Here is a 26,050-nt window from a genome sequence, read left to right as displayed (position 1 = left end):
TATTTCCTGTTGATGAGTTTTAAAGGTGATTTTTAAAAAATTCTAGAACTTGCTTCATGAAATTGAGTTCTTTGGGATATTCAGTATTAATTTTATGAAAAATATTTAAAGATCTATTTCATCTTATTTGGGCTCATGGATAATAATAAAAAGTTTTTATTGTCAGAAGTATCAACAAAGCCAGTATTAGTAATATATATTTGTATTCTCATATCATTATTTCCACTATTTTTTGATTGGACATCTATTACATGTCCAAGGATGCAAGTTGCCAAGTTAGGTATATACAAGATATAATACCTTTCATGTATTACTATATCTTGATACACATACACACTTTACATATGTTGTCCCTAATGCAAACAGTGAGCCATAAAGCTGGTATCATAGTTCTGTTTTACAGACAAGAGAATTCAGGAAGATTAAGCAAATTGACCAAGGACAAAGGGCTTGAAAGAAAATAATATTAAAATCCTTTACTCCAAGCCCAGCTATCTTTTCCTTGTGCCAGGCTACCCCTACTCAGTAGTACACACGAGCCTGAAGCTATTTATCATGCCCACGTGACAGACTTCAGCCATTTCATGGACCATTTGGCTTATTTAAAACAGGAATTAAATAGCACACAGCTTCAGTTGTGCCAACTCAGTCAATATTCGTCAAATCAAGGATACTCTACAAATTCCACTGGAGACTTCGTCAGTTGCTCAAGTCCTTTGGTTTCCACGAAGGAAGACATTTCAAAACTTCTATTTCTTTCTGAGTTAATGACAACAATAAAAAAATAGTAAGAAATAAAATTCAACATTTTAAAGCATAACATATAAGAAGCAGGCAAATGTTCAGTGAATTTAGGGAGATTAATTTTCAATGTAACTTTTATACACATATATTTCGGGGAATTATTTATCTGCTACAAAAGTTGAGTCTTGTTAGTTGTCTCTCCCAGTATTTACTAGCTGGGTCAGATGTGCCTATAGTTGCACAAGTCAGGGACATGGTGGCATTAGGGTGGGGAAATGAATTTTAGTCGTGAGTAGTGTGGCAATGGCAGCTGTTTTGTCCAAAGAGCACAGGTCGCTGGAAAACTTTTGTTCGAAATCCATTCAGATTGATTTCTTGGGGCCATTGCTGGGATTAACAAAAGAGATCATGGATATGTTTGCTAGAGGTTCTCTCTTTTATGCCTACATTGTCATCGCCTCACCTCAGTTTGTAGACCCTTTGGTTCAACATCTAATGTGACATTAGGATTACGGTATTTCAAAGCAAAAGGATCCCTGGAAATTTCCCAGTCTAATGGCCTCATTTTCAGATTAGATAACAAGGTTGGGAGGTGAATGTACTAGAGGTCTTGATATTCTTGAACACAGGGCAACATTTTGAAAGTGAAATCCAAGCTTCCAATTAGTGAGAGGACCAAAACAAAGTTATCTTAGTTTGGAGAGGCTAAGAACCTAGCTGCTTCTCGGTCTTCCTCCCAACTAAAAATCACACTGTTGTATACAGTATTGAGACAAGGGTCACAGAGCTGTTCAGCAGCACTCAGCTTCTAAAGCTGCATTCCCGTAGAGGCATTTTTCCCTCTTTGATGCCCCCTTCCCATCATGAAAGCCTCATTCTTCTTCCTAATACCTCCCAGATTCCTTTACCCATCTCACCTTCCCCAATTTAATCACCTGTAAGGTAAACTCTTACTTCTCTTAATTATGTCCATCAAGTCTACTTTCATATGACTATTTTAACTATGACTGCTAATTAAAATTAAGTCAATTTAATAGGTGCTTTGTAAGCTATATGTTGTATTGTTTCTTAAAAGTGATAAAATACAAAACACAACGATAAAAGTACTTGTTTGTAAATCCATGGCTGATGCTATCGTTATCACGTTCTGAAGGACTTATATATATCAGCTCCTTCTCAGCTTGGCTACATGTCTAGGAGCTTTTGATGTACGAATTAGAAAAACTTACTTTACAGGCAGTGAAAATTAGTTATATATAAAAAAAAAACTACTTCAGGACATTTCACATGGGATAACTTGTGGTAAGTAGGTAGCATCAGCAATTGTAACATCTAAGAAAATATTGAAATATTTATATATAAGCTGTGGTGGAAATTAAATTCTTTACTGTAGAGATTTAGATACTATATGCCACTAAGATTCTTTGGGTGAAGTTATGCAATTACACCTGTGTATTAAGTAGAAGCTTAGATTCTGATATATCTGTAAAACTATCTTTTATAAGAGGCTGCTGTATTTAAGCAAAAATTCAGTTTAAAGAGCAGGGGCTTATAAACAGCTAAAAAGTCCCAAAGATCTTTCAACCTGATAGCATCTTACATTTTATGCAACTATGAAGAGCAATTTCATAAAAAGGCCCTTTTCTCTAGATGGAGAAAAGATGATATTTTTCTTTGCATCCACTATGGATATGTACTTGGATAAAGGAAAAACACAAAGTGATATGAGGCTAACCATATATTCTCCTAAATACATAAAACAGGCTGAAGAAATGGAATGTGGGTAAATTGGTTGATTTGGTTCTATTTCTAGTTATCAGGGCTAACCGGTTACTGGCCGCTTCCCTTCTGGGGTGGCTAGATAGTTTATTTCAATGCTGTCACTTATATGATGGATGGAGTCCTCTCTGTTATTGCAAGCAAAAGCAAATGTAAAACTCTCAGTTACCTGTACCCTGGCCTAGCGTCCATAGCACTAAGTACTTTGGGAGACACTATGGAATATTTTTTCATATGGTTATTATGATATATATATATAATATTTATAAATGTATATATTTATATAAACTACACAATCAACTCAAGCATATATTAAAGGTTTCACCAGTACAGAATAATGGTTCTGTTAAGGATATTTTTGGGCTAATTACCCTCTGTTTAAAATACACTTATATAGGTTACATTAGGAGTTTTTCTTCAGGAAAACTTACTTTTTGAAATTTCAAATGACTCAAACTTGACTGGCTGAATATAGTTCACCAGGTTAGACATCTCTTCTGTGGCCATGGCCTCGCTCCCAGCAGTCCCCTGGAAGCAGGAATAAAAATAACATTCCCAGAATCAACATTTTATTATCCAGGGCTATTTTCCCAGGGCAATGATCACATGACCCCTGAGCACAGAAAATCATCCCTCCTCTTCTGAATATAATTATTACCAACAGAAAATTCATTCTGGGAGAAAGAGAAGGCAAAGCTTCCTGCTACCCAAGTGCGGAGTGGGAGCAGGGAGGTTTGGCGGGGGGCGGGGGGAGGTCTCTCACTGTACCAGCAGCATCAGCCTCCCCAGGAGATCCTTAGACGTGCAGCAAATCAGAATCTGCATTTTATTACAGTGATTCAAGTGCACGTGAACATTTGAGAAGCACTGAGCTACGTCTCCTCTGCTGCAGCAGGACATCCATAGATGCTCTCTAAAGTTAATAAATCAAGAACTCACTGTACAATGAGGAAATTAGTATGTGAGTAACCCTTAGGTGAACTGAACTTATTTTTTTTAAAAGTTGCCTGTGGAAGTCAGTTGGGGTGGGAAAACAACTACTGTTTTTCTTTATATAAACATTCCTCCTTCCCTCCCTTCTTGGCTCCTGTGAGCCTATTAGGCAAGCAGTATAGTATAGGGTAGAGGCCAGCAGCTCAGGTTCTAGAGCCAGATTGCCTGATTTGAAATCCCAAGCCTACCACTTAGAGGCTGTGCAATCCTGGGCAAGTTATTTAACTGCTCTGTGCCTCAGGTTACTCATTAAAACTAGGATAAAATCAGTTCCTATAACACACAGGGTTTTTGTGATTATTAAATGAGTTCATTTATAGGAAGGAGCTCAGAACAGGGCTTCAGACATAGTGAAACATCATGTTACTTTAACTATTTTTATATAGTACATATTATTTTTATATAGTTTTTAATTAAAGAGAAAACCTATACTGCAGTATTGGCACGGACAGAGTTCCATAGATCGATCTAATATTCTCTACCATTTTTAGATGAGAGAGTGCTTGGAGATGAGGTTTCTTTTGAAAACTCCTGTAGCGGTATTTGGGTTAAATGTTAATTGGGAAATATTCATTTGAAAATGGACCATCTAATTAGTAAGACAGTTTTTAAGTGATCAAAAATCACTGATAAGAACTCATAAATAATTAAAATAATTCACAGGCAGAAATACTGTACCAGACATTGTAACAATTTTTTCTCCAGGACATTAAGTTGCAATTTAGTGGGGAAACATAATAAAAAATTTATACTACATTAAATAATTATAAGAGGAAGAATATCAAATAAGAAGAGCTTACTACTTGTTATTTATCCTTAACTGATTTGCAAACATACAAGTACTGATACAGATACTTTCCAACATATTTGAAAGAAGATTCAGTATAGTTTCTTTTTTTTAACCAGAATTCCTGCTAAAACAAAGTTTTAAAATTCCAATTCACCTAGCTCTGATTCACTTCTAGATTCTGTGCAATTAATGTACCTGATCTCTTGAAGTTGTTTGGGATGCTTGAACTTACAGCAATAGGTATCTCCAGTGATTCCAAAATACAACAGTGGAATGAATATCATATTTCTGAATACTTCTTCAAACCTTTTATGTCTTTCTGAACTTTGGATCATGTAGCAATCCATTAAATTGCCTCAAAAACTAAAGCAGGCAGTTGACGTCACAAATTTTGAACTCATCCTCTAGATACCCAATTTGATGGCAGAGAAATCTCAGTAACATTGTTCATTACAGAGAGCTTTTTCAATGCCCTCTTTATTAATGATCCAAGTTGGCACCTTCATGTCCAAAAGGGGTAGTGAAAAAGTTTTAAAGTGAACTGTGACTTTTTCACCTCTAGATGGCAGAAGAGGACCATCAACTATGTCCAGAGGTAGCTGGCTAGACTGGCAGATTAGTTGGTGGCTTCTATGAGCAGAAGTCAAGCCCTAGACACCTACCTCATCCATTGAAGACTTTTTACAGTCATCATCATCATCGTCATCATCACTTTCTGTATCAGCTTCCCCTGTCAAATTTTAATAACAGCCCATGAAATAAACAAACATTTACAGGTTTGAAGCATACATACCATGTACATTACCAAAATTTCCTTGGAAATTGGCATTTCACGGTTTTATACAAATTATACTTTTGGATATTAAAATTTTGTTAATCATAAGAATTATAAGAATTATGCTAACATTTTGAATATAGGTTTTTTCCTAAATTTGATTTGAAAGTACCATTTGAAATTTACAAATTCTATAAAAATGCTTAACATTTTAACTTATTAAAAAAAAACACATGGAATCATAGAGTTAGTTTGCTATGGCACATGTATCCTGTCTTGATGTGTGCATTCTCTTTAAGGGTCTGTATCATCCTAACACAGATAAACTATCACTCTCCATCATTCCATCTTTTTTTTTCCAACCCTGACTCTTCAATGTGGAGCTTGGCCTGTGCTCAGTGACCTTGAAGTTGCCTTTTCAAGGCCATAAAGGACCTCACAGAAGCCGAGGGAGAGGATGTGATGGGTGCAGGCAGGGCTGCGGTAGCACGCCAGCCACTCAACAACCCCAAGGCACCACCTGTATCCTCTGATTTGCCTGCAGGCTTACGTAATGAATGCTTTTTTGTCTAAACAATGTACATAGAGTAGCCTGGCAAATGGTGAAATTCTGTTTAAAAGGGTAGGATAGATTAAGTAAATACTTAAAATCATTCTGCATAATAGAAATTTAACTCAGAGAGAAATAATTCAGCTTCACATTTAGCCACTATGCCCTTGTTTCAATGTGTCATTTTTTCTCTCTGAAGAGTAGGTGGCTGGTTCTGCTAGGTTCAAGATTTTCACCAGTGCTCTGCCTGTAAGAAAGCAGAGGTAACCTCTGAAAATGATTCCCTATTCACTTCACCCAGAAAACCCCAGAAAATCATGCAAATCAAGAAATCAGGTTCAAAATCAAGTTCAAATCTTTGTGTTCACTTTAAGAACACTTGTGAAACTGCCCAGCCATCAAGGGTATGCACCGAAAAGCCACCAACTATCTGAAGAATGCCACTTTCCAGAAGCAATGTGTGCCATTCCATCCCGTCATGGCAATGGTGGAGTTGGTAGGTATGCCCAGGCCAAACAGCGGGGCTGGTGGACGCAGGGTTGGTGGCCCCAAAAAAGTGCTGAGTTTTTGCTTCATATGCTTAAAAATGCAGAGTAATGCTGAACTTAAGTGTTTGGAGGTGGACTCTCAGATCATTGAGCACATCCAGGTGAACAAAGCTCCCAAGATATGGTTCAGAAGTTAGTTCCTGGGCTGATTACGTAGCTCTAAATTAGTTCATTTGACCACTTCAGGGTTCACACAGTGCAACAGCATGACAATCCCAGTAGATGGCGATATTGGCTCAACAATGAGGCAACGTGCCCTGGCAAATACTGGTCCCGTGCCTTCTGTAAGTTAGCTGCCCTAACTCATCTACATAAATGACAGTGTCCACAGCACTTCTTCCAAGAAGTTTAGAACTGTTTTCATTTGGCTGATGAAGTTGAACAGATTAACAAACGACAGCTGTGAGCATAGTATTCATGAAGTATCTTTAAAGGAAGAAGAATTTTGGCATCAACAAAGCTTATTATTTATGGCTTATTTATTAAAGAAAGCCACATGCAACCACTTTATGATGCTGATATTGTGCTAGTAAGGTAAATCCATTATATTTTAGACAGAAAACCTATTAAGACATTCTTTTAGGAGGCTGACATATTTCTAAATATAATCAGATTTGTTGCCCCAAGTTCTTGCCACAAGTAACTATCTTTGGTTTTTTTAATTAGGAGGGGATTCTTTTTTGTCAAGTAATTTAAAGAGTGGTTTCAGAGAGCCTTCTGCACAGTGCTATATGGGATACAACATTCAAATTCTCAATTGGGTCATTCTGTGGTTATATGGGCCGGGGGAATGACTTGTCTTCTTTTGCTCTGTGAGCAGGGACCTGATTTCTCCATTATAAGTTTTTAGAGGGACTTTGGAGAAATCTTATTGAACCATGGGGAAAAAAATCTTATTTTACCCTAGTTTTTAAAGATAAGTATACTGGCAAAGCACTGAAATCTAGAAGAGGCACCGGGCCAACTGGGGCCCTGAGCAGTAAATTAGCTTTGAAATAAGAACCATTTCATGTTTTTCAAATTACTTGAGTTTTCCAATACTAAGAACATCTACAAACCAAATAGTAGATTATCAGTGTTCTTTATTCAGAGGCCTACCTCCATATTAAAATGTCCAACATTTTCCACTGAAAGAAAGAAAGATTGCTCAACAGACTGCGGCTAGTTTTTAGGAAATCTACTGAATTACTAACAGATTGCTGCTCTTTCTCTGTATTAAGCAATAATGTTCAGTGCCTGTAAAGATCGTTATTTTGTGTTTGCATCGGGTTAATAAGAGGCAGAGAGCAGGGAGTGGGAGCGGCAGATGGCAAACCGAGTTCCCACATGCAAAGGAAGACACAGTTTACTTGCTAGCGTTCAAAGGAGGGGACTGTGCTAGGAAATAGGCGGCCTGTTAATGGTATTTGTTCCAAAATTTCAAAAAGAACATTCCTACTGGGGACAAAAGTTATTTTTGAAAAAAGAGAATTGTGTAATAGCTTGAAATACACATAGAAGGACTACCAAAAAAACACCTTTCTAGAATTATATAATGACTATTGATAAGGATTTGAATTATATAATGTCTGTTGATAAGGATTTTTAAATAAAAGGAACTGACAATTGGCATGGAAAAATAGAAGAAAAGATAAATCAGTTTCGGCCAAGTTTTTTTTTTTCTTGATTTCCATAGAGTTTATATTTTAATTTTTTTAAATTATTTTAAAATCTTTTAATTACCTTATGTTAAGTATACAGAGAAGTATAGATACCATATGTGTTCAGTGCAATGAATTTCTACCAACTAAACCAGCCTCAGTAACCAGTACCCAGATCAAGAAACAGAATACACCCAGTCTCCAGGAGCACCTGTGGGTTCCTCCCAGTCACTTCCTCACTGATGGTAACCATTTCCTGACTTCTAACGACACAGGTTAGTGTCTGATTTTGTACTTTACATAAAAGGAACCGTACAGTACTCTTTAAAAATTTGGCTCCTTTTGTTGAACATTATGTTTCTGAGATTTATTTACATTATTGTGTGCAGTTGTGGATCATAATTGCTGCATATTATTCCATGAGCTGAACATACATGATTTATTTCTCCATTAATGAGCATTTGGTTGGTTTTCAGTTTGTGGCTATTCTTGAATAGTGCTGCTTTAAGCAATTCTCGTACCAGTCTCTTGGTGAACATTTATGTGCATTTCTCTTGGGTATATACCTAGGAATAGGAATAGGAATTGAATTTCCTAGGGCAAAGGGGCTGCATATGTTCAGCTCTTGTAGATACTGTCAAACAGTTTTCCAAAGTGGCTGTTCCACTCTCAGTTAAACTTTTCATTGAACTTCCTAGATTCAAGTTTAAAGTTTCCTCCCACGTGTCTACCCTCCAACCAGATCTTTATAATGCACTTTTCAGATTGCCGAGATTCTTTTCACTCAAGTTCGAAAATAAATTAGATTAAATATCACAAATAATTCCGAGAAAATGGGTGAGCATTTAGAATTCTTTTCTTATGAACCAGAAAAATCTGTTTCAAATTAAATCTAAAAGGAAAATTATTAATGTTAAGCATGATGTAATAGCTTCAATAGATAATTCAAGTAACTTTACCATTTCACACTTTAACAGAGCTCTTGAAAATATGGATAAATTGAATTGCCCAGAACTCTTCAGAATAATCAAAAAGGATACATTCAGTGAACATATTATGCCTAGTCCTATAACTAAGGTCAAGGGGACACTGCCCTTGAGAAGCTTAAAACCATGAGGTCACTCCAAAGATTATTTGGCTTGCGTGGTAGCCAGAATTATGGCCTCCTCCAAATGTCCATGTCCTGTGATTATGGTCTGTGTCCTGTGAGAGGGACTTAGTAGACGAGATTAAGTTAAGGTCCTAGAGATGGGGGTGGGGGGATTATCCTGGATTATCCCACTGGGTCCAGTGTAAAGACGTGCGTTACTAAAAACAGAAGACCTTTCCTGACTGTGGTCAGAGGCAGACATGATGCCAGGGGGGTCAGTGAGAAGTGACAGTGCTGGCTTAGAAGTTGAAGGAATGGGGCCACGAGCCCATGACTGCGGGCGGCCTCTAAAAGCTGGAGAAAGCATGGAACAGGATTCCCTAGAGTCTTCAGAGAGGAATGCAGCCCTGCAGCCCGTGGAGGTTTGTCCAGGGACATCACCCAGACCTGCTGACCTGGACGGTGGGATATGACACCTGTGCAGTTCGATGCCACCAAGTTTGTAGCAGCAAAAGAAAGCCAACAGAGTTTAGATCTGTGCCCAAATAGAAAGTCTGAAGTATTTCTAAGCTATTTTCAGAGCAGAAATCCTTAAACCCACACACAATAAGAGACAGAGAGCCCGCCAGCCCCTCACCGGCTCCGGGAGACGAGGGCTCGAACACACTGGAGGAGTCACTGTATGTGTTGGAAGCTTGTTCTGAGAGCTTCTTTTTGCCACTTCCTTCTGATGACTTGTGTGATTTCTTCTTATTTTTCACCAAAATTTTGTACATTAAATCCATAGGGCTTGGAAGAGGAACTCCAGATTCCAGCTTATGGAAAAAAAAGAAAGTGCACTCTTTCAAAATACTTCCCCTTCCTCTCAGATTCTCCCCAACCCGCCAGGACAGCTCTGGATACCAAGAGCTTCTAGGTTACTCTTTACTACCAGTAATGTAAGTGTGTTCCACACAGGGCTGGCTCATAACTTGATTTTTTCACAAAAAAGTTACTTTTTAATTTCTGTACTCATTTTTCCATGGTGAATCCACATATGATCTTAGAAATACACTAGTAGATTCGGTGTGCTAACACTAAGTTCCCAGAGTTTTTCCAATGAGCATACAAATCCAATCCCTTTCATTTAGGACAGACAAGGAAGCCCTGGCCTGGCTTTTCAAAGGAGTGTGGCATCTGCCAGGAAGAGTTGGGAAAGACAGGCAGATGCATCCAGGCATGTGCGTAAAATTCAATGCAGTTTAAAAGCAGCAGAAGCCCCATCCTGGTGCTAGGCAGTTCAGCTGCCACCTCCGTGGCATCAGCAGAAGTGGACCAGGTAGCTTCAGAGCTCGTTGCAGCCCCGAGATTGAGCAACCCTTATTTCGAGTGTTTCAAGCTTGCACTTCTAGTGGGAAAATCAATTTCCCATGAGGGGTTTATTAGATATATTAGAGAGCACGTGTGCAAGTCCCGAGGTGGGTTATTTTTCCAAAGTCTAGTGAACACCCATAAGCTGGGCTTGTATTCCTTGCTTGCGATGAGTCTGGGGACGGGTGAAATCATATAAGGATGTCGGGAGACTTGGAGAAAGGGTGGAAGAGGGAAGAGGCTACATGAGGGTGTTTCTGTTGCTTTCCCTCCCAAAGCAGGGATGTTACCATGGCAACAGGATGCTTGAGTTCTACTATACCAAGAGGCACATGTGAGGAAGTGGGCAGTGCTCAGCAGGAACAGGTCCAGATGTCACTGCGCCACCTGCTACGTCCCATTTTGCTGACCCATTTCTCTCAAGAGGGTGCGATGAGGTTCTCTGGCAAGTGATCAGAGCCCTGTCCCCTTAGGCTGTCTCTGTGAGCTGAGCGTGACCGTGGGAATTCTGCAGTCCTGACTGGGTCGTGTCTGGCAGTGAGGGCTGGGGAGGAAGACTGGGGCAGAAGAGGACGGATGTCTCCCATCCTCAGTGGCACACACTGTCGGTCTCCTCCTGGCCAAAGTGCTCATTGTCAACTGCATCATCTTCCCAAGAAAGGTAAACATGAAAGGGACGTAAATCTCCCCTACCTCCAGTCACAAATAACATTTGCGTTCGTTCAGGGGTAAGCATCAAAAGTGCTTACCGGGTATTTTTCCAGTGGCTCCATGAGAAGGGCATCCCCGAAGATCAGTCGGCAGTACTCCGCCATCTTGGCTTGCTGCTTCGGGCTAAGGGAAAATGAGAAGGAAAGAAAGAAAGCCAAGAGGCTTATTCAAAGAGGCTGGACTGGGAGGATTACTCTGTGTCATTAATTACAGGAAGCGGTAATGCCCTCATCCTACCCTTCAGGATTAGTTTTTGTCGTTCAAAATCCCTTGCTTACTATCCTGCCTTATGAGAATTTGAATACCACTCTGGTGGATAGGAGATACATTCTTAAGGCTGATCTACATAGACGCAAATGGAGGGGAAGGCAGGTTATTTGCTTGTCACTGGATTCTTGAATGTCCCAGAGTTGGAGACTCAGTCCGTTTTGCTTATTCTTCTGATTCTAAGTCAAATGCAAGACACTTGGGGGTGGAATTCATTCATGACTTCATGTGAATTCTTGGGTGAAATTTGTCCAACCAACAGGGAGATCTGCGCTGCAAAGGAGATTTAACAGGAGGTGGGAGATGAAAGGGAGGAAGAGAGGGAGGTCAACAGAGAGGTTTATAAGGAGGAAGGGAAAGAGAGAGAGAGAAAGAGAGAGAGAAAATATCTCAATATGTAGAAGAAAAAGGGCAGATAGGCAGAAGTGTGTCCCCTTGGGAGCGAGTCCTGGAGGGAAGATAAAAGCAGCAAGCACCTTGGGGAAAGGTGTCTGCAACGCTTCTGTGCCTAATAGGAAAGCAAAGGTGGTATCAGCCGGACTATGTGCCTGAAGGCACCTGGTCTAAGGGAAAGGGCTGGAGCTGCAGCATTTGCTGAGCTGAGCTCCAGGCTCTCAACCGCTCTTGATCTATAAAATGGATAGGATAATAACCGTTCTTGGAAAGGGGCAGTGGATGCTGAGAAGATGAAGTGAAGTAATGGAGGCAAATACCTCTTAAACAATAAAAGATCGGGGCAAAGGTAAGCTGATCCCAATCAGACTAGACGACTTGTGAGCATGCTAACACAGAAACACAGCTGATATGAGGGAACATCCGCAGTCTTTCATTACTCCTATTCCTTTGACCTTTTACAAAGCAATATTTTTTTTTCTCATTCTGTAGAATGTTAAATATCATTATAAAGGTATCCACTTCCATCGGGTTTTATGGACTGTGATTTTGATCTAGAGACTGCCAAACTTGATATCCAATAGTTGTCTCTACGTACTGCAATGTTAACACACTTTAGCAGAACTGGAACTGTAGTAAGGATAAGTAAGTAAAAAGCTTTCTTTATACAATTCAAATTGATTATAAATGTGATTATTTTCCTTCTGTCTTCCATAACTATTAAGCCTGGATCATGGACTGTTTTTTCCTGGAAGAGATGATGTTTTGGGGGTTCAAATCATATTGGAATGGTGCACAGGGAAAAATCACTCTTTATATCGCTCCTTTGTAAAAAATAAGGCATATATTTTGAGGGTCAAGTCAGTTTTCTAGGTCTAATGTGTGCCCAAGGTCACTGCTTTCTTGGAACTGCAGGGAGAGACAAAGGAGAGATTCACAGGACTTGCAAATCCCTGTATAACCACCTCCCAACTTCTCAACCTGCTTTTCTTGACCCATGTGAGATTGTACTGCATGACTTATGAGAATATATCATGAATACACTATGAATTTGCTGAGAATATACTGTAGCACTCCTCTTCAGTTTCAGAGAGAGAGGAAAACCTGCCATCAGAAAAGTGATCCTGAAAAACACTGGAGGTGCCACTTATTAGAAGCTGGGGAGCAAGAAAAAAAATGCGGCTGAGCTGGCAGAGTGGCCTGAGTATTCTCAGTTCAGACACCTTTGCTCCAAGGATAACTGGCCAAGGGGCTGAACGAGCTGGCCCACACGTTCCAGGTTGCACAAAAGAAATTGTCCGAACTCTCTATTTCACTTTCACAGAATGAAGTTATTAACTGTCACAGAGCTTTGCTACTCCGTGTGGTCCATGGATTAACAGCATCCACAGCACCTGGCACTGGTTAGAGATGTGGATTCAAGGCCTTGAGGGCAGATTCTGAATCAGAATCTCTGGGGACGTGTCCTAGGGTCTGTGTCTTAAGCCCTCTAGGTAATTCTGATGCATGCTCAAGTTTGAAAGCTGCTGTGATAAAATACATGAACAGGGGCTGAAGTAGAAGATATCTTGAGTTTTGGAACGTGGGAGCCCAAGTTCCTTTTATCAGAGACCTGGAGTGAAAAGAGTTTCACCTAATGCTCTGCTTTTGGGATTTCTCAGGGAAACCATATTCTCACCAGCAGAGAGGGATGTGCTAAGTGTTCCACTGCAGGTGACAGTGAGTTTCCTTTGTCCTCTGTCAAGCAGTCCTCTAGGCCAGAGAAGGAATTTTCTGGAGCAAAATCTACACTCAATTCTACTAAAGAGTCACCTGAGGCTATTAATGCAGCAGGTGGTGGGCTTAGTCCCCGGTCCCCTGATTCACTCACTGAGTTGGGAGTAGAGACCCAAAACCTGCATTTGTAACAAGTTTCAGGTAATTCTGATTCGGGTGGTTAATAGACTGTGGTGTTTAGAGCAGTGTGGTAATACTTCATCCAAATCACTGGGGGTCTTAAGAAAATGGTGATTCAAAGTCAGAATGGGTTGGGCCTGAGGCTGCCTTTCCAACAAGCATCCTGTGATGCCTATGGTGCTGGTCCATGGAGAGACTGCACCCGTATGGTAAGGATCTGTATCTGACCTAGACTTTTAAAAAGCTGCCTCAAAATCGACAGAGATGGAGAGAACAAGATTGAAGTGCCCAAGAAAAAAGTGAAATACACTATTTGGTAATCAGGCAATTCATGCTCTCTGCATGCACACGTGTTTACTTGGCAGGAAAATGAATCAGAACAGAGAGCAAACTGAATGGAAAAAGTCACTGGAAAGCAAGCCCGTTTTAATTGTGGGTCAGAACTGCAGAAATAAACGGCATTAAAATCGAAATTGCAATTAACCAAAAAAAAAAAAAAAGAAAAGAAATTCTGAAGCATTTAAGAGTATCAAGAGTGGCTGCCATGGAGTTGAAGTAAGAGAAAAATATTTACAAATACATTTTGAGCCTCAGACCATAGCAGAGACATCTGGACATATTAAAATATGACAGCATTTTAATAAAGTGAAGGAACCTGGCAAAGTGGTCAGTTTGCTGTCCAAGAAACGTGCCCCATTTCATGGGGTAAATAAGTTCTCCAAGTTGCACTAAACCAACCTCCTTTATAGATGAGGAATCTACAGTGCATGGCAATTAAAAACCTTGTCCAAAATCTCACATTGTCTATGGCTGAACCACACAGCTAGAGGTTACTTCACTAGATTTCACATAGAATTCTTATGAAAGTGCTCGTTCGCAAATTAGGCAGGACATCAGAGTTAACTAGGACTTTTTGAAGTCTTATTTCTAGAAATCTGAATTCAGAGGAGTAGGGGCGAGGGCTCAGGAACCTGCATTTTATGGGGTTCTGCATAGCAGATGAATAAGGGTAAGTTGCCAGATGCTAGTGGCAGATTGCCCTTTGTCATCCATGAATAGGTGATTTCAGATATTTCGAGAGAAAACTTGAAAACTCAGTGGGTTTTATTTTTTCCAATGTGACTTTCTTTTGGCTCAAACGAGCTAGAACCAGAGATCTGAGGCTGGCTCTCTGTATCTGCAGCACACGGAATAAAATGGTTCACAGAGATGGCAGATAGATTGCAGGCATCTTTGGCGGGTGTGTTCCTGAGTCACTGTGTTGAGAAGGATTCTGAGGTTCTGTCTAGGTTTAGTGGGAACGAGTGCTGCAGCCACACCCAGGTCAAGCACAGGGTTTACCAGCACAGGGAAAGCTTATCAATTTTCTTTGTGTGCATGACAGTCCTCCCAGGAGAGAACTGTGGCTGAGATATGTGCAGTGCAAGGAAAACGGAAGTATGAAGCAAACAGCTTCCTCCCACAACCGAATTCAGTCTCTTCGTATTCCACTGCCTGTAGATTATCTCAATGGTCTGAGACAAATAGCATGGCATCCAGAGGTTGTTTTCCTGTTTTCATTTGGTATGTGTGAATTATTAATGAACTTTTAATAGCTAAATACCTCATTTTTAAACCAGAAAGAGCAGTATTATGGTCCTATTGTTTTTGCTTTTGTGTACAAATGGCGTAGGCTTAGTTTTCATGCTCAGTTTTGCCTCTCTCTGTGATTGGTGTTAAAAGACTGCAAAAAATGTTCTGTTGTTAAGGGTACAACCACACAAATGTGGACATTTACAGGAAGTTGCCTTGTGGATGGCCTGGTGGTCTTCATTTGATGTTTTCAGGGTTCAGGTGTTGGGGATCGTGGTGGTCAAAGGCGTGATTTTTGAAGCCAGATTAGCGGGGTTGGAATCCCCCAGCTCTTTCAGGGTTTAGCTAAATGGCCTTGGGCAAGTTACTTTCCCTCTTTGGGACTCAGTTTCATCCTATGTCAAATAGGGATAATCATGATAATATTTGTTCTGAGGAGCACCTGGGGCTGTGGTGAGGATTACATGAGCTTATGCTTGTAGCAGTGCTCAGGACATAACAAATATTGGTGTTGTTATGTTTCTGGTGGTGCGGGTCTTGATACCTCTGGCTGCCTTATGGGAGAGCTCGATGTAGTAGGTGTGACAATCAAGAATGGAGTTATAAATTTTGTAAATAGCTTTTCATTTTTTTCTAATTTACATTGAAACATTTCTTGATCAAAATAAATGTGCTAAATTTGGAGCTATTTCTCCAAAAATGAAATAATGCATCAACAAGTCTGGGAGCGATAGTGCTGGAAAGAAAGATGCTAAAGCATTGTTCCAGCCCACTTACAAATGAATGGCAGAGGTGAGACAATGCTTCAGGAAAGGCACCTGTAAATCAGCTGTCCAGCAAGGAAGGTACTAAATGTATAGACTAACGAGGTGCTGCTCCCTTTAGTTAGAAGAGAAATAGCAATAAAATGGAATAAATTTTCCCTTCAATCAAACCTAAGAAGTGTTAGAAAAACTATGTACCAAATGATTACATCATTCACTGGATGACTGTTTCTAATGAAATAGAATCAGGAGCCAGCCTGATTCTATTTGTGTAATATAGATTTCCTGAGGGCAAACTAGAAAAACATAGGCAATTATACAAACAGTTACTTCAAAATAAGGTATCTTGCTACATTTATACATTAACAAATGATCACATGTAACTACTTAGAAATTCCTCAAGCTGCAATTTGGTCATGACCAAATTGTTTCTCTAAGATTTATTGAAGTGAAGCATTATGCAAATTATTTGGGCAGAGGAAATTAGTGAACTGGAAAAGACTGTGAGGAGGGAAACTCAGGAGCCAGATTAGGACAGGTGCTGTTGGCTTTCAGAGAAAACCACCTTAGGTCCTTGAAGTGAGAGCAAGGACTACTTCCCAAATGCTGATTTGAACAATGATGATCAGTCACTACTACGTTGTCTTCAGATGTCAATTCAAAGGACGGGGGTTTTTAGTTTCCTGAATTTTGACACAATATAGATTGGAATTTTTTCATTTTGGAGCTCTTTAAATTGAACAAGTATATGATAAACTAATACTCATGCATCTGACATAAGTATGTCTAACTTTAGTCCTTTGTCATAAAACAAATATACCAGTAAAACAAGTAAGTCAGAACTATTGTACCTTTTCTTTGTGCAGCTCAAGTGATAAGTGGGGGCTATTTTGAAACAGGAAAATATCTGCCAATATTAACAAATGAGAAACCAATGGGAAGAAGATGGAGGGAATATGTATTGGTTTGAGCTCTGTGTAAGTGCCAAGTGGCAGAAAAGACTCTACAGCTGCCCCCCACCAGCTCCAGTGTGTAGGGAACTATCCATTTTAGTGCGACAAAACTGACCATAAATTTGCATGCAACAGAAGGAGCTAATGGAAGAGGATATAAAAAGTGGCCCTAGAGACAGTGTTATGTAAGGAAATGTGTAACACTGCATTGTAAAAAGAGTTCTTAATTGAAAAATCCTACTATGGCATGAAAATAGATTTCATAAATTCAATAGATTATTTTAATGTAAATGAGATTTAAATGAATGAATGCCATCACATACAAATGAAAGCATGCCACCTAATATATAACATTATCAAAGAACACCACTAATAATGTCAAATAATCTTATATCAGATGAACAATGATTAAACATGCTCTGTTTGGAAAAAGACTCCCTATTGAGTGTTAAATACTTACGAATCCACATGATTCTCAAATGAAAGGAGAATCGGAAAAGGTGAAGTCTTAAATGCACACTCAGCGATGGCTTCTATCACTTCCTAAAAAGGAGAATACATGTATTACTCGATATGCTAAAATTTTAATGTGTATATTTTTGTCTTCGGGGTTACACACATTAACATGGTTATAGTTTTCATTTGTAAAATAGTATCGAATGGTCTAAAGTGGCCAAAAGGGATTGTGAAGGCTACTAGACTATAAATTTTCTGACTCTTGAATTAGCATGATAAAAAAATACCCAAAACTAAAATTTTGATGGAGGGGGGAGCAGTAACTGTGAAGGTGAATGATTCTATTTGCTCATTACATCTATTTTTAAAAAGGTTTTATTTATTTATCTTTAGAGAGAGGGGAAAGGAGGGAGAAAGAGAGGGAGAAAAACATTTGATGTGAGAGAGAAACGTCAATCGGTTGCCTCCTGCACACACCCCAAGTTGGGGACTAGGTCCGAAACCCAGGCATGTGCCCTGACAGAGAATCTAACTGGCGACCTTTTATCTTGCAGCACAACGCCCAACCAGCTGAGCCATGCTCGCCAGGGCTCTACTCTGTTTTTATAATGAAAGAATTGTAATCATATTGTGAAAAAATTTAGACAAGAGAAGGCAAACACTTTCACCCATAAATTCAGCCTTTGAACCAAATCACTATTGGCATTTGGTCATATTCTAGTTTGTTTTTCATGTGTTTTAATTATTGTAAGTACTCTACTTGCATCTTTAACATTGTTATTGACATATAATTCACCAATTTAAAGTATACAATTACATGATTTTTAGTACATTCAGAATTGTGCAACCATCATCCCCTTCTAAGTTAGGACCTTTTTATCACCCCCAAAAGAAATCCTGCACCCATTGGCAGTCACTCCCCATTCCCCTACCTCCTCCCATACGCCCAGCCGTAGGTAACCACCATTCTACTTCTGTCTCCATAGATATGCCTATTCCAAAAATTTCATACAAATGGAATCATATATATGTGGTTTTTCATTTAGCATACTTTCATTCATCCATGCTATAAAATGTATTAGCACCTCATTCCTCAATCCGTATTTTTTAAAAAGGTGTTTGCCATAAGATTTAATATCTGTATGAAGTTCTAGGCAGTAGCAGTATCATAACTGATTTTACCATTACCCAGTTGTGGAACAGACATTTTAAGAGCTGTCATTCAAATAATTCTATAAAAACATCTTCATTTTTTCTAATAAATTGAATTATTCGGGGAATGAATTCTCAGAAGGGGAATTATTGAATCTAAGAATATGAACACTTTTAAAATCTCCCATGTTTCTCCAAATTACTTTCTATCTTCAACTGACCAGAGTAATGTATGGAGTGCCAGACTTCAAGGCATATCCACCAGGTTTTGGCATTATTTATTTAAATATTTTTCTCCTTGAACTGGTATTAAAGTGGGATCTCAATTTATTTTTAATTACATCACTCTCAATACTACCGTGGTTTTACATACTCAATTTTTTTTTTTAAGTTTATTTTTTTTAGAGAGGGGGAAGCGAAGGAGAGAGGGAGTGAAACATCAAAGTGTGGTTGCCTCTTGCACGCCCCCTACTGGTGACCTGGCCCACAACTCAGTCATGTGCCCTGACTGGGAATCGAATCAGTAACCTTTTGCTTCGCAGTCCTGAGCTCAATCCACTGAGCCACACCAGCCAGGGCCAAATTTTTTGTTGTTGTTGTTGCATTTCTTCTTTTCATATTCTCCTTTCACTCAGGGATTTCTACTCCCATTCCTTATGCCTGAGCCTTCCACCAGCTTTTCTACCTTTCTTTATATCCAAGCCAGAAAGCTATTCCCCTGGCCCCGGACTATAAATAAGGTTTTCTAATTCTGTACTACATTCGCATATATCCTCTAAGAAGGATGTGCATGCATGGAGCAAAATAATTGCTCTCCCCATTTCTTAGAAGTGATTTCAGAGATTGCTTTTCATACATGATAAGTTTCTCTTTTATGATAGCTGATGCCATCAAAAATAGGTGCACTTTAATAGCAAGCTACGCCAATATTTTAAGTTCTTTACCTGATTTATTTGAACACAGGCCTGGGTTTCAAACACACTTTTGTTTAATCCTACTTAGCTTTCCAAGGTGTGTCCTTGGGGAAAATCACGTGACTTTGTGCATTGGCTTACTGACCTGTAAAGTGATGGTGATAGACTTCATTCCACAAGCCGGTGGTGAGAGTGCATCAAGAGAAGGTACAGACCTAGCTTATGAGGGACACATAGTCTCAATTCAACTAAGGCTACTTATTTTGCTGGTGCCTCTCTTCCCACTCACCCTAAACCTTCCCTTTTAGATTCTTACTATTACAAACAAGAGGTGCCATTAAGTGAGCATTTATTATGTTCTGGACACATATCTCATGCTCTAAATATTTTATAAGAAAAATAGTACCCACTAATTTTAAAGGTTGTAAAACGGCAGCTCAAGATATTAAGCCATTAGCCCAAGGTCACAGAGAGAAGAATCCAAGAAACCCCAGGAAATTTTGTCTGACTCTAGAGTTTATGCTCTTAACCTTTGCAGTAACTCTCCTGCAGCTAATGAGTTTAACCACTTAAGATCAGAGCCTTTAAAATAACTGAGAGTAGATATCAGAAAGGAAGTGCATAGTAAGTGCGAAAGGTGGGAGAGAGGACTAGATTTTGTTTATTTCATAAGTTTGGCCCTTCATAAGTTTAGTTGTGTCAACTAAAGGCAAAACACATGAGAGCCGTTCTTGATTTCTTTTTCTCTCACATCTTTCTATTAATCAGCAATGCTGTTCAAAACATATTCAGAATATAGCCACATCTCAGCACCTCTACCTTAGTCATCCAAAAATCTCTGCATTAACTGCTGTGATAGATTTTGTCATCATTCCCACATTTCACATCCCCTTCCTGTGAGATCTGTTGATAATGGGCGTGACCATGTGTGTGTTTTGGCCAGTGAAATGTATGTGCAGGTGACATGTTCTGCTGTTGAGCAGAGTCTTCAAGGGCCCCTATGTAGTTCTCTTTTCCCAGCTCTGAGTTCTGTGATATTACAGACTGGAGCTATTCTTTCCATTGGTATTGAAGGCAATAGCAATCAGAGCAACAGCCAACATCCAACCCAAGAGAGAAATAAATCTTTGTGATTCGACATCACAGAGATTCTGGAGTTTCTTGCTATTGCAGCAAAACCCAGCAGAGGCTGACTGATAGAGCTCTTTAACTGCTTTCCTGGCTTCTATGTTTGCCCCCTATATTACATACCACAGCCAGAGTGATTGCTCCTAAACATGAGTCAGATGAGTTCACTACTTGAGTAAAGCTTTTTCATTAGTCTTCCATTTAACAGAGTGAAATCCAAATTCCTTATTGGATATGGTATGTGACCTCCCTTTAAATTCATCTCTTTTTCCTGTTCATCATTGCTTACCATGACACAGTCCACTGACCTTCTCTTGCTTTTCCCTGAATACACCAAGCAGGATTTCATCCCTTTGCTCACCCCTTTCATTTCTTTATCGTGTTGCTTTGGTCAGGAATTCTCTTATCCGAAAGCAAGGCTTACTTCTGTAATGGGGTGGAGGGTGGTCTCTGCTCAAATGTGACATAATCCAAGTCTTCCTCCCACCATTCTGCTGAAAATGGCATACTGCTAGCCCCTCTTTTCCTTAAATACTTACTATGTTGCCTTTAAGGGCATATCTCCATGTGCTATACTGTTAATTTTGGTCTCCTCCACCTCCCTAGAATGTAGGCTTCTTGAAGGTGAGCACTCAGTTTTCTCCACTGCTCTGTCCCCAGGTCTAGGAAGTGTTAAGGTACATTCTAGATGCTCTTAAATATTTTCAAATAAATAAAGGAATGCTTAACATTCTTAACAGATGAGAAATATTTATCTACTTGTGCTACCATTTATTCTTCTATTGACAATTTCAGAGGTCAGCATACTTTTTCTCATAAAGGACCAGAGAGTAAATATTTTAGATTTTGCTGGCCTTATAGTTTCTATGGAAACAATTCAGCTTTGCCTTTGTAGCCCCAAAGCAGCCACAAATGATGAGTAAACACATGGATATGGCTATGTTCCAACAAAATTTAATTTACAAAAACAGGTGGCATGCTGAATGTGGCCTGAAGGATATAGTTTGTCAACCTCTGGACTAGTCTGATCATTGCCTTAGGTAAGGCTTAAAATTTGACTGTTACCAAAGGTGAATGTAATTCTGCATTATATAAGCTTGAGTAGTGATTCCATGTGCAATAGCCTGGTTAACTTTAATACTTTTCTGGCTGAAATTTCCACTCAAGGTTGTGCCTTACATTGAAAAAAAAAAAGGTCTTTCAAATGCAAATATAAGTCAAAGTGTAATTAGATTTTGATACTTTCCTGATAATGATTGTTGTCCTTGGCTGTTTGAGAATTGCTCCAGCCATCTCTAATGAAGCTTGATTGCAGACTCAACCCTGTAAGAGTCAGGTCTGAGGACCAGGGAGAACCCTGCTCCCCCTCCCTTAGGAAATGGTTGTTTTGCCAAGAGCCTTTCTCTTTATCTTTGGCTAATAAAGTGTGAGTGTTTTTCTGGGCCTGCTCTCAGACTTGCAGGGAATCCATGCCTCTCAGTCTTCCTAGCTCACTGGGTCTGGTTCTCTTCCCACAGTAGAGATGCTGGTTTGGCCTGACCTGCAGCTGGGCCTGAGGTTCCTAGACCTTCCTACCTTGTGTCTCCCACTTCTCCCTTCTCCTGCCTCTGGTGTTGTGCACTTCCAGTCTTGTGCACTTGACTTAGGATTCATGTTTGCAGTGGGTCCTCCAAGCTCACCTGCCATATCCTTATCAGCTCCTATGCAGTCTCTCACCAAGGCTGGGCTGTGTTTAATTTGCTGCACATTTTGGGCTTCTGACCTTTTCCTAGAGATGGGGTGGGTGTCAGGGATTGTGTGCAGAGGATACGCAGAGCCTCTATAAATGACTTAATTCAACCCCCACCCTCACCCTGACTTAAAAGCTCCTTGCATAAATAATACCACAACCATTATATTTATAGAAAGAAAGATAAAATATGTTATTTGTCTTTTGCCCTCTGGCGTATTTTGCTTAGCATAATGCTCTCTAGTTCCTTCCATGCTGTCACAAAGGGTAGTAGTTCTTTTTTTCTTTCTGCTGCGTAGTATTCCCTTGTGTAAATGTACCATAATTTTTTGATCCAATCATCTACTGATGGGCATGATCTCATCTATAAGTGGAACCTCACCAACAAAACAAAGATACAAGGAAAATAAGACCAGCAGCATTGAAAAAGAAAAAGAAACCAACAGAGACAAGAGGGAAGGAGGGAGGGGTGGGCGGGGGGAAAGGAAGGGAAGGGGCAAGTCAAGGAACATATAGCAAAGGCTCATGGACAAAGCCAAGTAGGGAAGGATTGAGGGAGGGAGAGGGGGGAGGGAGGGAGGGGAAAGTGGTAGGGGGAAGACGGAGACATATGTATTTTAAAATAAAATAATTAATTAAAAAAATAAAAGTGCGGCAATAAACACAAAGTTGTTATAAACTATACATGATTATAAATCATGTATAAATGAATGGGAAAAAAAGATAAAGTATGACTTCTTTTTTTAAAAAAATTTTTATTTATTTATTTTTAGAGAGAGGAGAAGAGAGGGAGAAAGAAGAGGAGAGAACCATCAATGTGTGGTTGCCTCTCATGCACCCTCTACTCGGGACTTGGCCCATAACCCAGGCATGTGACCTAGCTGGGACTCGAACTGGTAACCCTTTGGTTCTCAGGCAGGTGCTCAATCCACTGAGCCACACCAGGGCTAAAGCATAGCTTCTTAAATTTCAACTACAACATCAATAGCTCACATTTATAGAATACTCACATCGGGCTGTGCATTTTTCTCAGCAATGAGCACATGTTAACTTGCAACATTGAATGTTGACAACAAACCTAACAGGTAGGTAATGCGTCATCTCCAGTTTGCTCCTTAGAGGCTTGAACTGGTAAGGATGTTTCTCCAGTCAGTGGGAGAGGTATTGGAATGCTGGTGTCAGCTCCAGAGCTACATTCATAGCTCCTACAGTTTCCTTTCTCTCTTCCCCCCTCCCCATCCTCTCCCTCTGCCATCTCTCCCCATCTCTAACATAACTTTAGCCACCTGCTTTGGAAACCAGTATGAACTTTTTAAACCAAAGAAAACATTTACTGAATTTGATCTAATAATTTAAAGTGGGAGCAACTGAAAACTCCAGAAGTTCCATTGTAGGACTTTTTTTTTTTCTTTTTTCTTTTAATGCCTTTGAGATATTTTGCATAGTGCACAAAATCACTCAGGGTAAGAAAAACAGTTACAGTTTTAAAGTTTTGTTCTTTCACATAAGCTATCATCAGTGGACACTGGAATGTGAAAGTGCCTTGCTGCGCAATTGCTCCTTATTAAGACAAAACCGTTTTTCAGAGAGTGCTAACACTGGGTTCAATAATCTATAAACCATATGGCACAATTACTGAACTCCAGTGGGAAAAACTGCCCTTGAAATCCTTTATCCTTGACAGGCAACAGCAGGGTACATTTGATATCCATTTTATGTGAGCATTTATGTAGCAGTTAAACTGCATCCTAAATTATTATTTCTCTCAGTGAATGAAGCTTTATTTTCAGAAATGCTCCATTTAACCACACACTCAAATTTAATATAGTTTCATCATATATGTTATCACATTACCCATTTTTCCATCTTGTACAATTGCTGGTTACAGAGTAGCTGCCTGAGGGGGGAGAAGAAGGAGCAGCTTGGTGATTGGGGGGAAGGGCAGGTGTCCCCTGTTGGGAGGAAGGAGACTGAGAGGGAGCAGAGAGAATGAAGACCAAGTGGCAAATGACTATGTCATGACCATCAAAGGCTAAGGCAATGAGGCAAAGAAACAGAAGGTCAGATATATGGGGTAAATAATAAATAAATCCATAGTGCAAAATAAAAAGCTCTCCAGAAAGAGAGTGAACTACAGTCTGTCCCCTTTCCCAGAACATAAACTTTTATTTTGGCCCATACAATAAATAGTAGGTAACTGCCAATAGGAGCTTTAGTTTTGGGGATATGTCGCATAGAAGCTTTCCTGATTACATAGGCTGAGAACAGATAAACTGCATGATATAAAAATGACAAACTTCTACAGCCAGTTTATTATGTTGCTGTAAAAGATGCTGTGGCTGTAGAATATAGTGTAATTAGCCTGTGAAGGTCAAGCCCAAATATACAGGGTAGACCAAACTGGCAGATATTGGGAGAATCTTTTTACTACCTTCCAATATACAGAGTCTGGCAGAAGTAACGCCTATTTGAGTGTGGTTGGTAGGATAATAATATGGGTGTAATGATTTATAGTTTTAATTTGAACATTTCACCTAAAATGTCATATGGTGTGCTTGAGTGTGATATTATTATGTTACAAAATTACATGCTTATGATTTTGTAATAAAAGTGTTTGTAATAAAAAAGGGGCATTATTTGTGCCAGACCCTGTATTATACATGGAATTTCACATGTGAAAATAAAGACAAAATTCATTCATCTGATAAAAAGAGGCAAGATAGGCTAAAAATGAAAGCTATATTGTAATTTGTCTATTTTCTTTGGAATGGGAAAATTTATTTTAAAAAAACACATATTTATCCTAAATGCCAGGTTCTTTTCAAAGTACTGGGACAGATCAGAGAACAAAACAAAGATCCCTGTCTTTGTGGAGCTTACATGCTGGTAGGAGAAGACAGACAGTAAACAAGGAACATAATAAATAAGTAAATTAAGCAGAGCAGTAGAAGGTGAGAAGTGCCAGTTGGTAAATAGAAAAAATAAAGAGGCAGTAGGGTGTGCATGAGGAGCGTGGGAGTGGGCATGGTGGCTGCTTACAGTGTTAGTGGTCCCAGTAGCCCCACTGAGAAGGAGGCATTTGAGAGAGGCTTCAAGGAGGTAAGACGTGAACCATGCAGGCACCTAGGGGAAGAGCACTCCAGGCAGCGGGAACAACCTGCACAAAGTCTCTGAGGTGGGACCTGCTTCTGTGATCAAGGAACAGCAAGGAGGCCAGTGAAGTTGTAGCTAAGGGAGTGGGGGGAGTAGATGACATAGGGCCTTGCCCCCCATTTCTCTTCTTACAAAGTCACTGTACACAGTGGCTTCTGGAAAAGCAGACCACATGTTGATAAGCATGCAGAGTAGGACTGGGACTAGGGTGAGGCGAAATTTAAAGAGACTCATTCTCAGGTGTCAGCTCTGCATTTATATGACACTGAGAGTAAGGACCTCCTCAAATTTTGCATGTGAGGTGCCTCACTTGCCTCACCCCAGTCCTAGTCCTGATGTAGAGAATTCTTGCTCTGTTTGTCCACAAAACAGGCTGGCATTTCTACACCCGACACTCATCCTTGTCCAACACCAGCACCATATCCCTGCAAGAATGAGCTCTCCTGCAGACACACATCAGGAGGAAGCAGGGCTGGACAAACCAGCCATCAGGGGAGATGGATCTGCTGTTCTCTTTGGATACCACACACCCCAAATGCCAGCAGGGGGAGAGAGCGGAAGCAGTATTCTGGGCTAGATTTAGTCTTTTAATGTCTAAGTCTGTCAGCGCGTGTGTGGATGTGGTTGAGAATTTGTGCTTCTGAAGCTTGGGAGTAGACATTCAATCAGCCTGTGGTTCTGGGGTCATAGATGAGATTGAAGA

The 26,050-nt window shown here is 39.8% G+C and overlaps 1 protein-coding gene across 3 annotated transcripts in view; it reads right to left on the bottom strand.

The window, feature by feature from the left end:
* Window positions 1-26,050, bottom strand: part of PLCB1 (phospholipase C beta 1) — a 622,850-nt gene that overhangs the window by 119,562 nt on the left and 477,238 nt on the right. For all 3 annotated transcript variants that reach the window (XM_054574043.1, XM_054574044.1, XM_054574045.1), the window contains exons 12-17: window positions 17,276-17,358; window positions 11,009-11,093; window positions 9,547-9,724; window positions 4,969-5,036; window positions 2,955-3,051; window positions 675-759 (exon numbers count right to left, since the gene is read on the bottom strand). In XM_054574043.1, coding sequence (XP_054430018.1) covers window positions 675-759; window positions 2,955-3,051; window positions 4,969-5,036; window positions 9,547-9,724; window positions 11,009-11,093; window positions 17,276-17,358 — 596 coding nt within the window. The remainder of the gene's footprint in view (window positions 1-674; window positions 760-2,954; window positions 3,052-4,968; window positions 5,037-9,546; window positions 9,725-11,008; window positions 11,094-17,275; window positions 17,359-26,050) is intronic.

This window comes from Pteronotus mesoamericanus, unplaced genomic scaffold (assembly GCF_021234165.1).
Source record: "Pteronotus mesoamericanus isolate MK-2021 breed Mesoamerican mustached bat unplaced genomic scaffold, CSHL_Meso_final contig_25, whole genome shotgun sequence".
Taxonomy (NCBI): Eukaryota; Metazoa; Chordata; class Mammalia; order Chiroptera; family Mormoopidae; genus Pteronotus; species Pteronotus mesoamericanus.
This window is presented reverse-complemented; position numbering and strand designations above follow the sequence as displayed.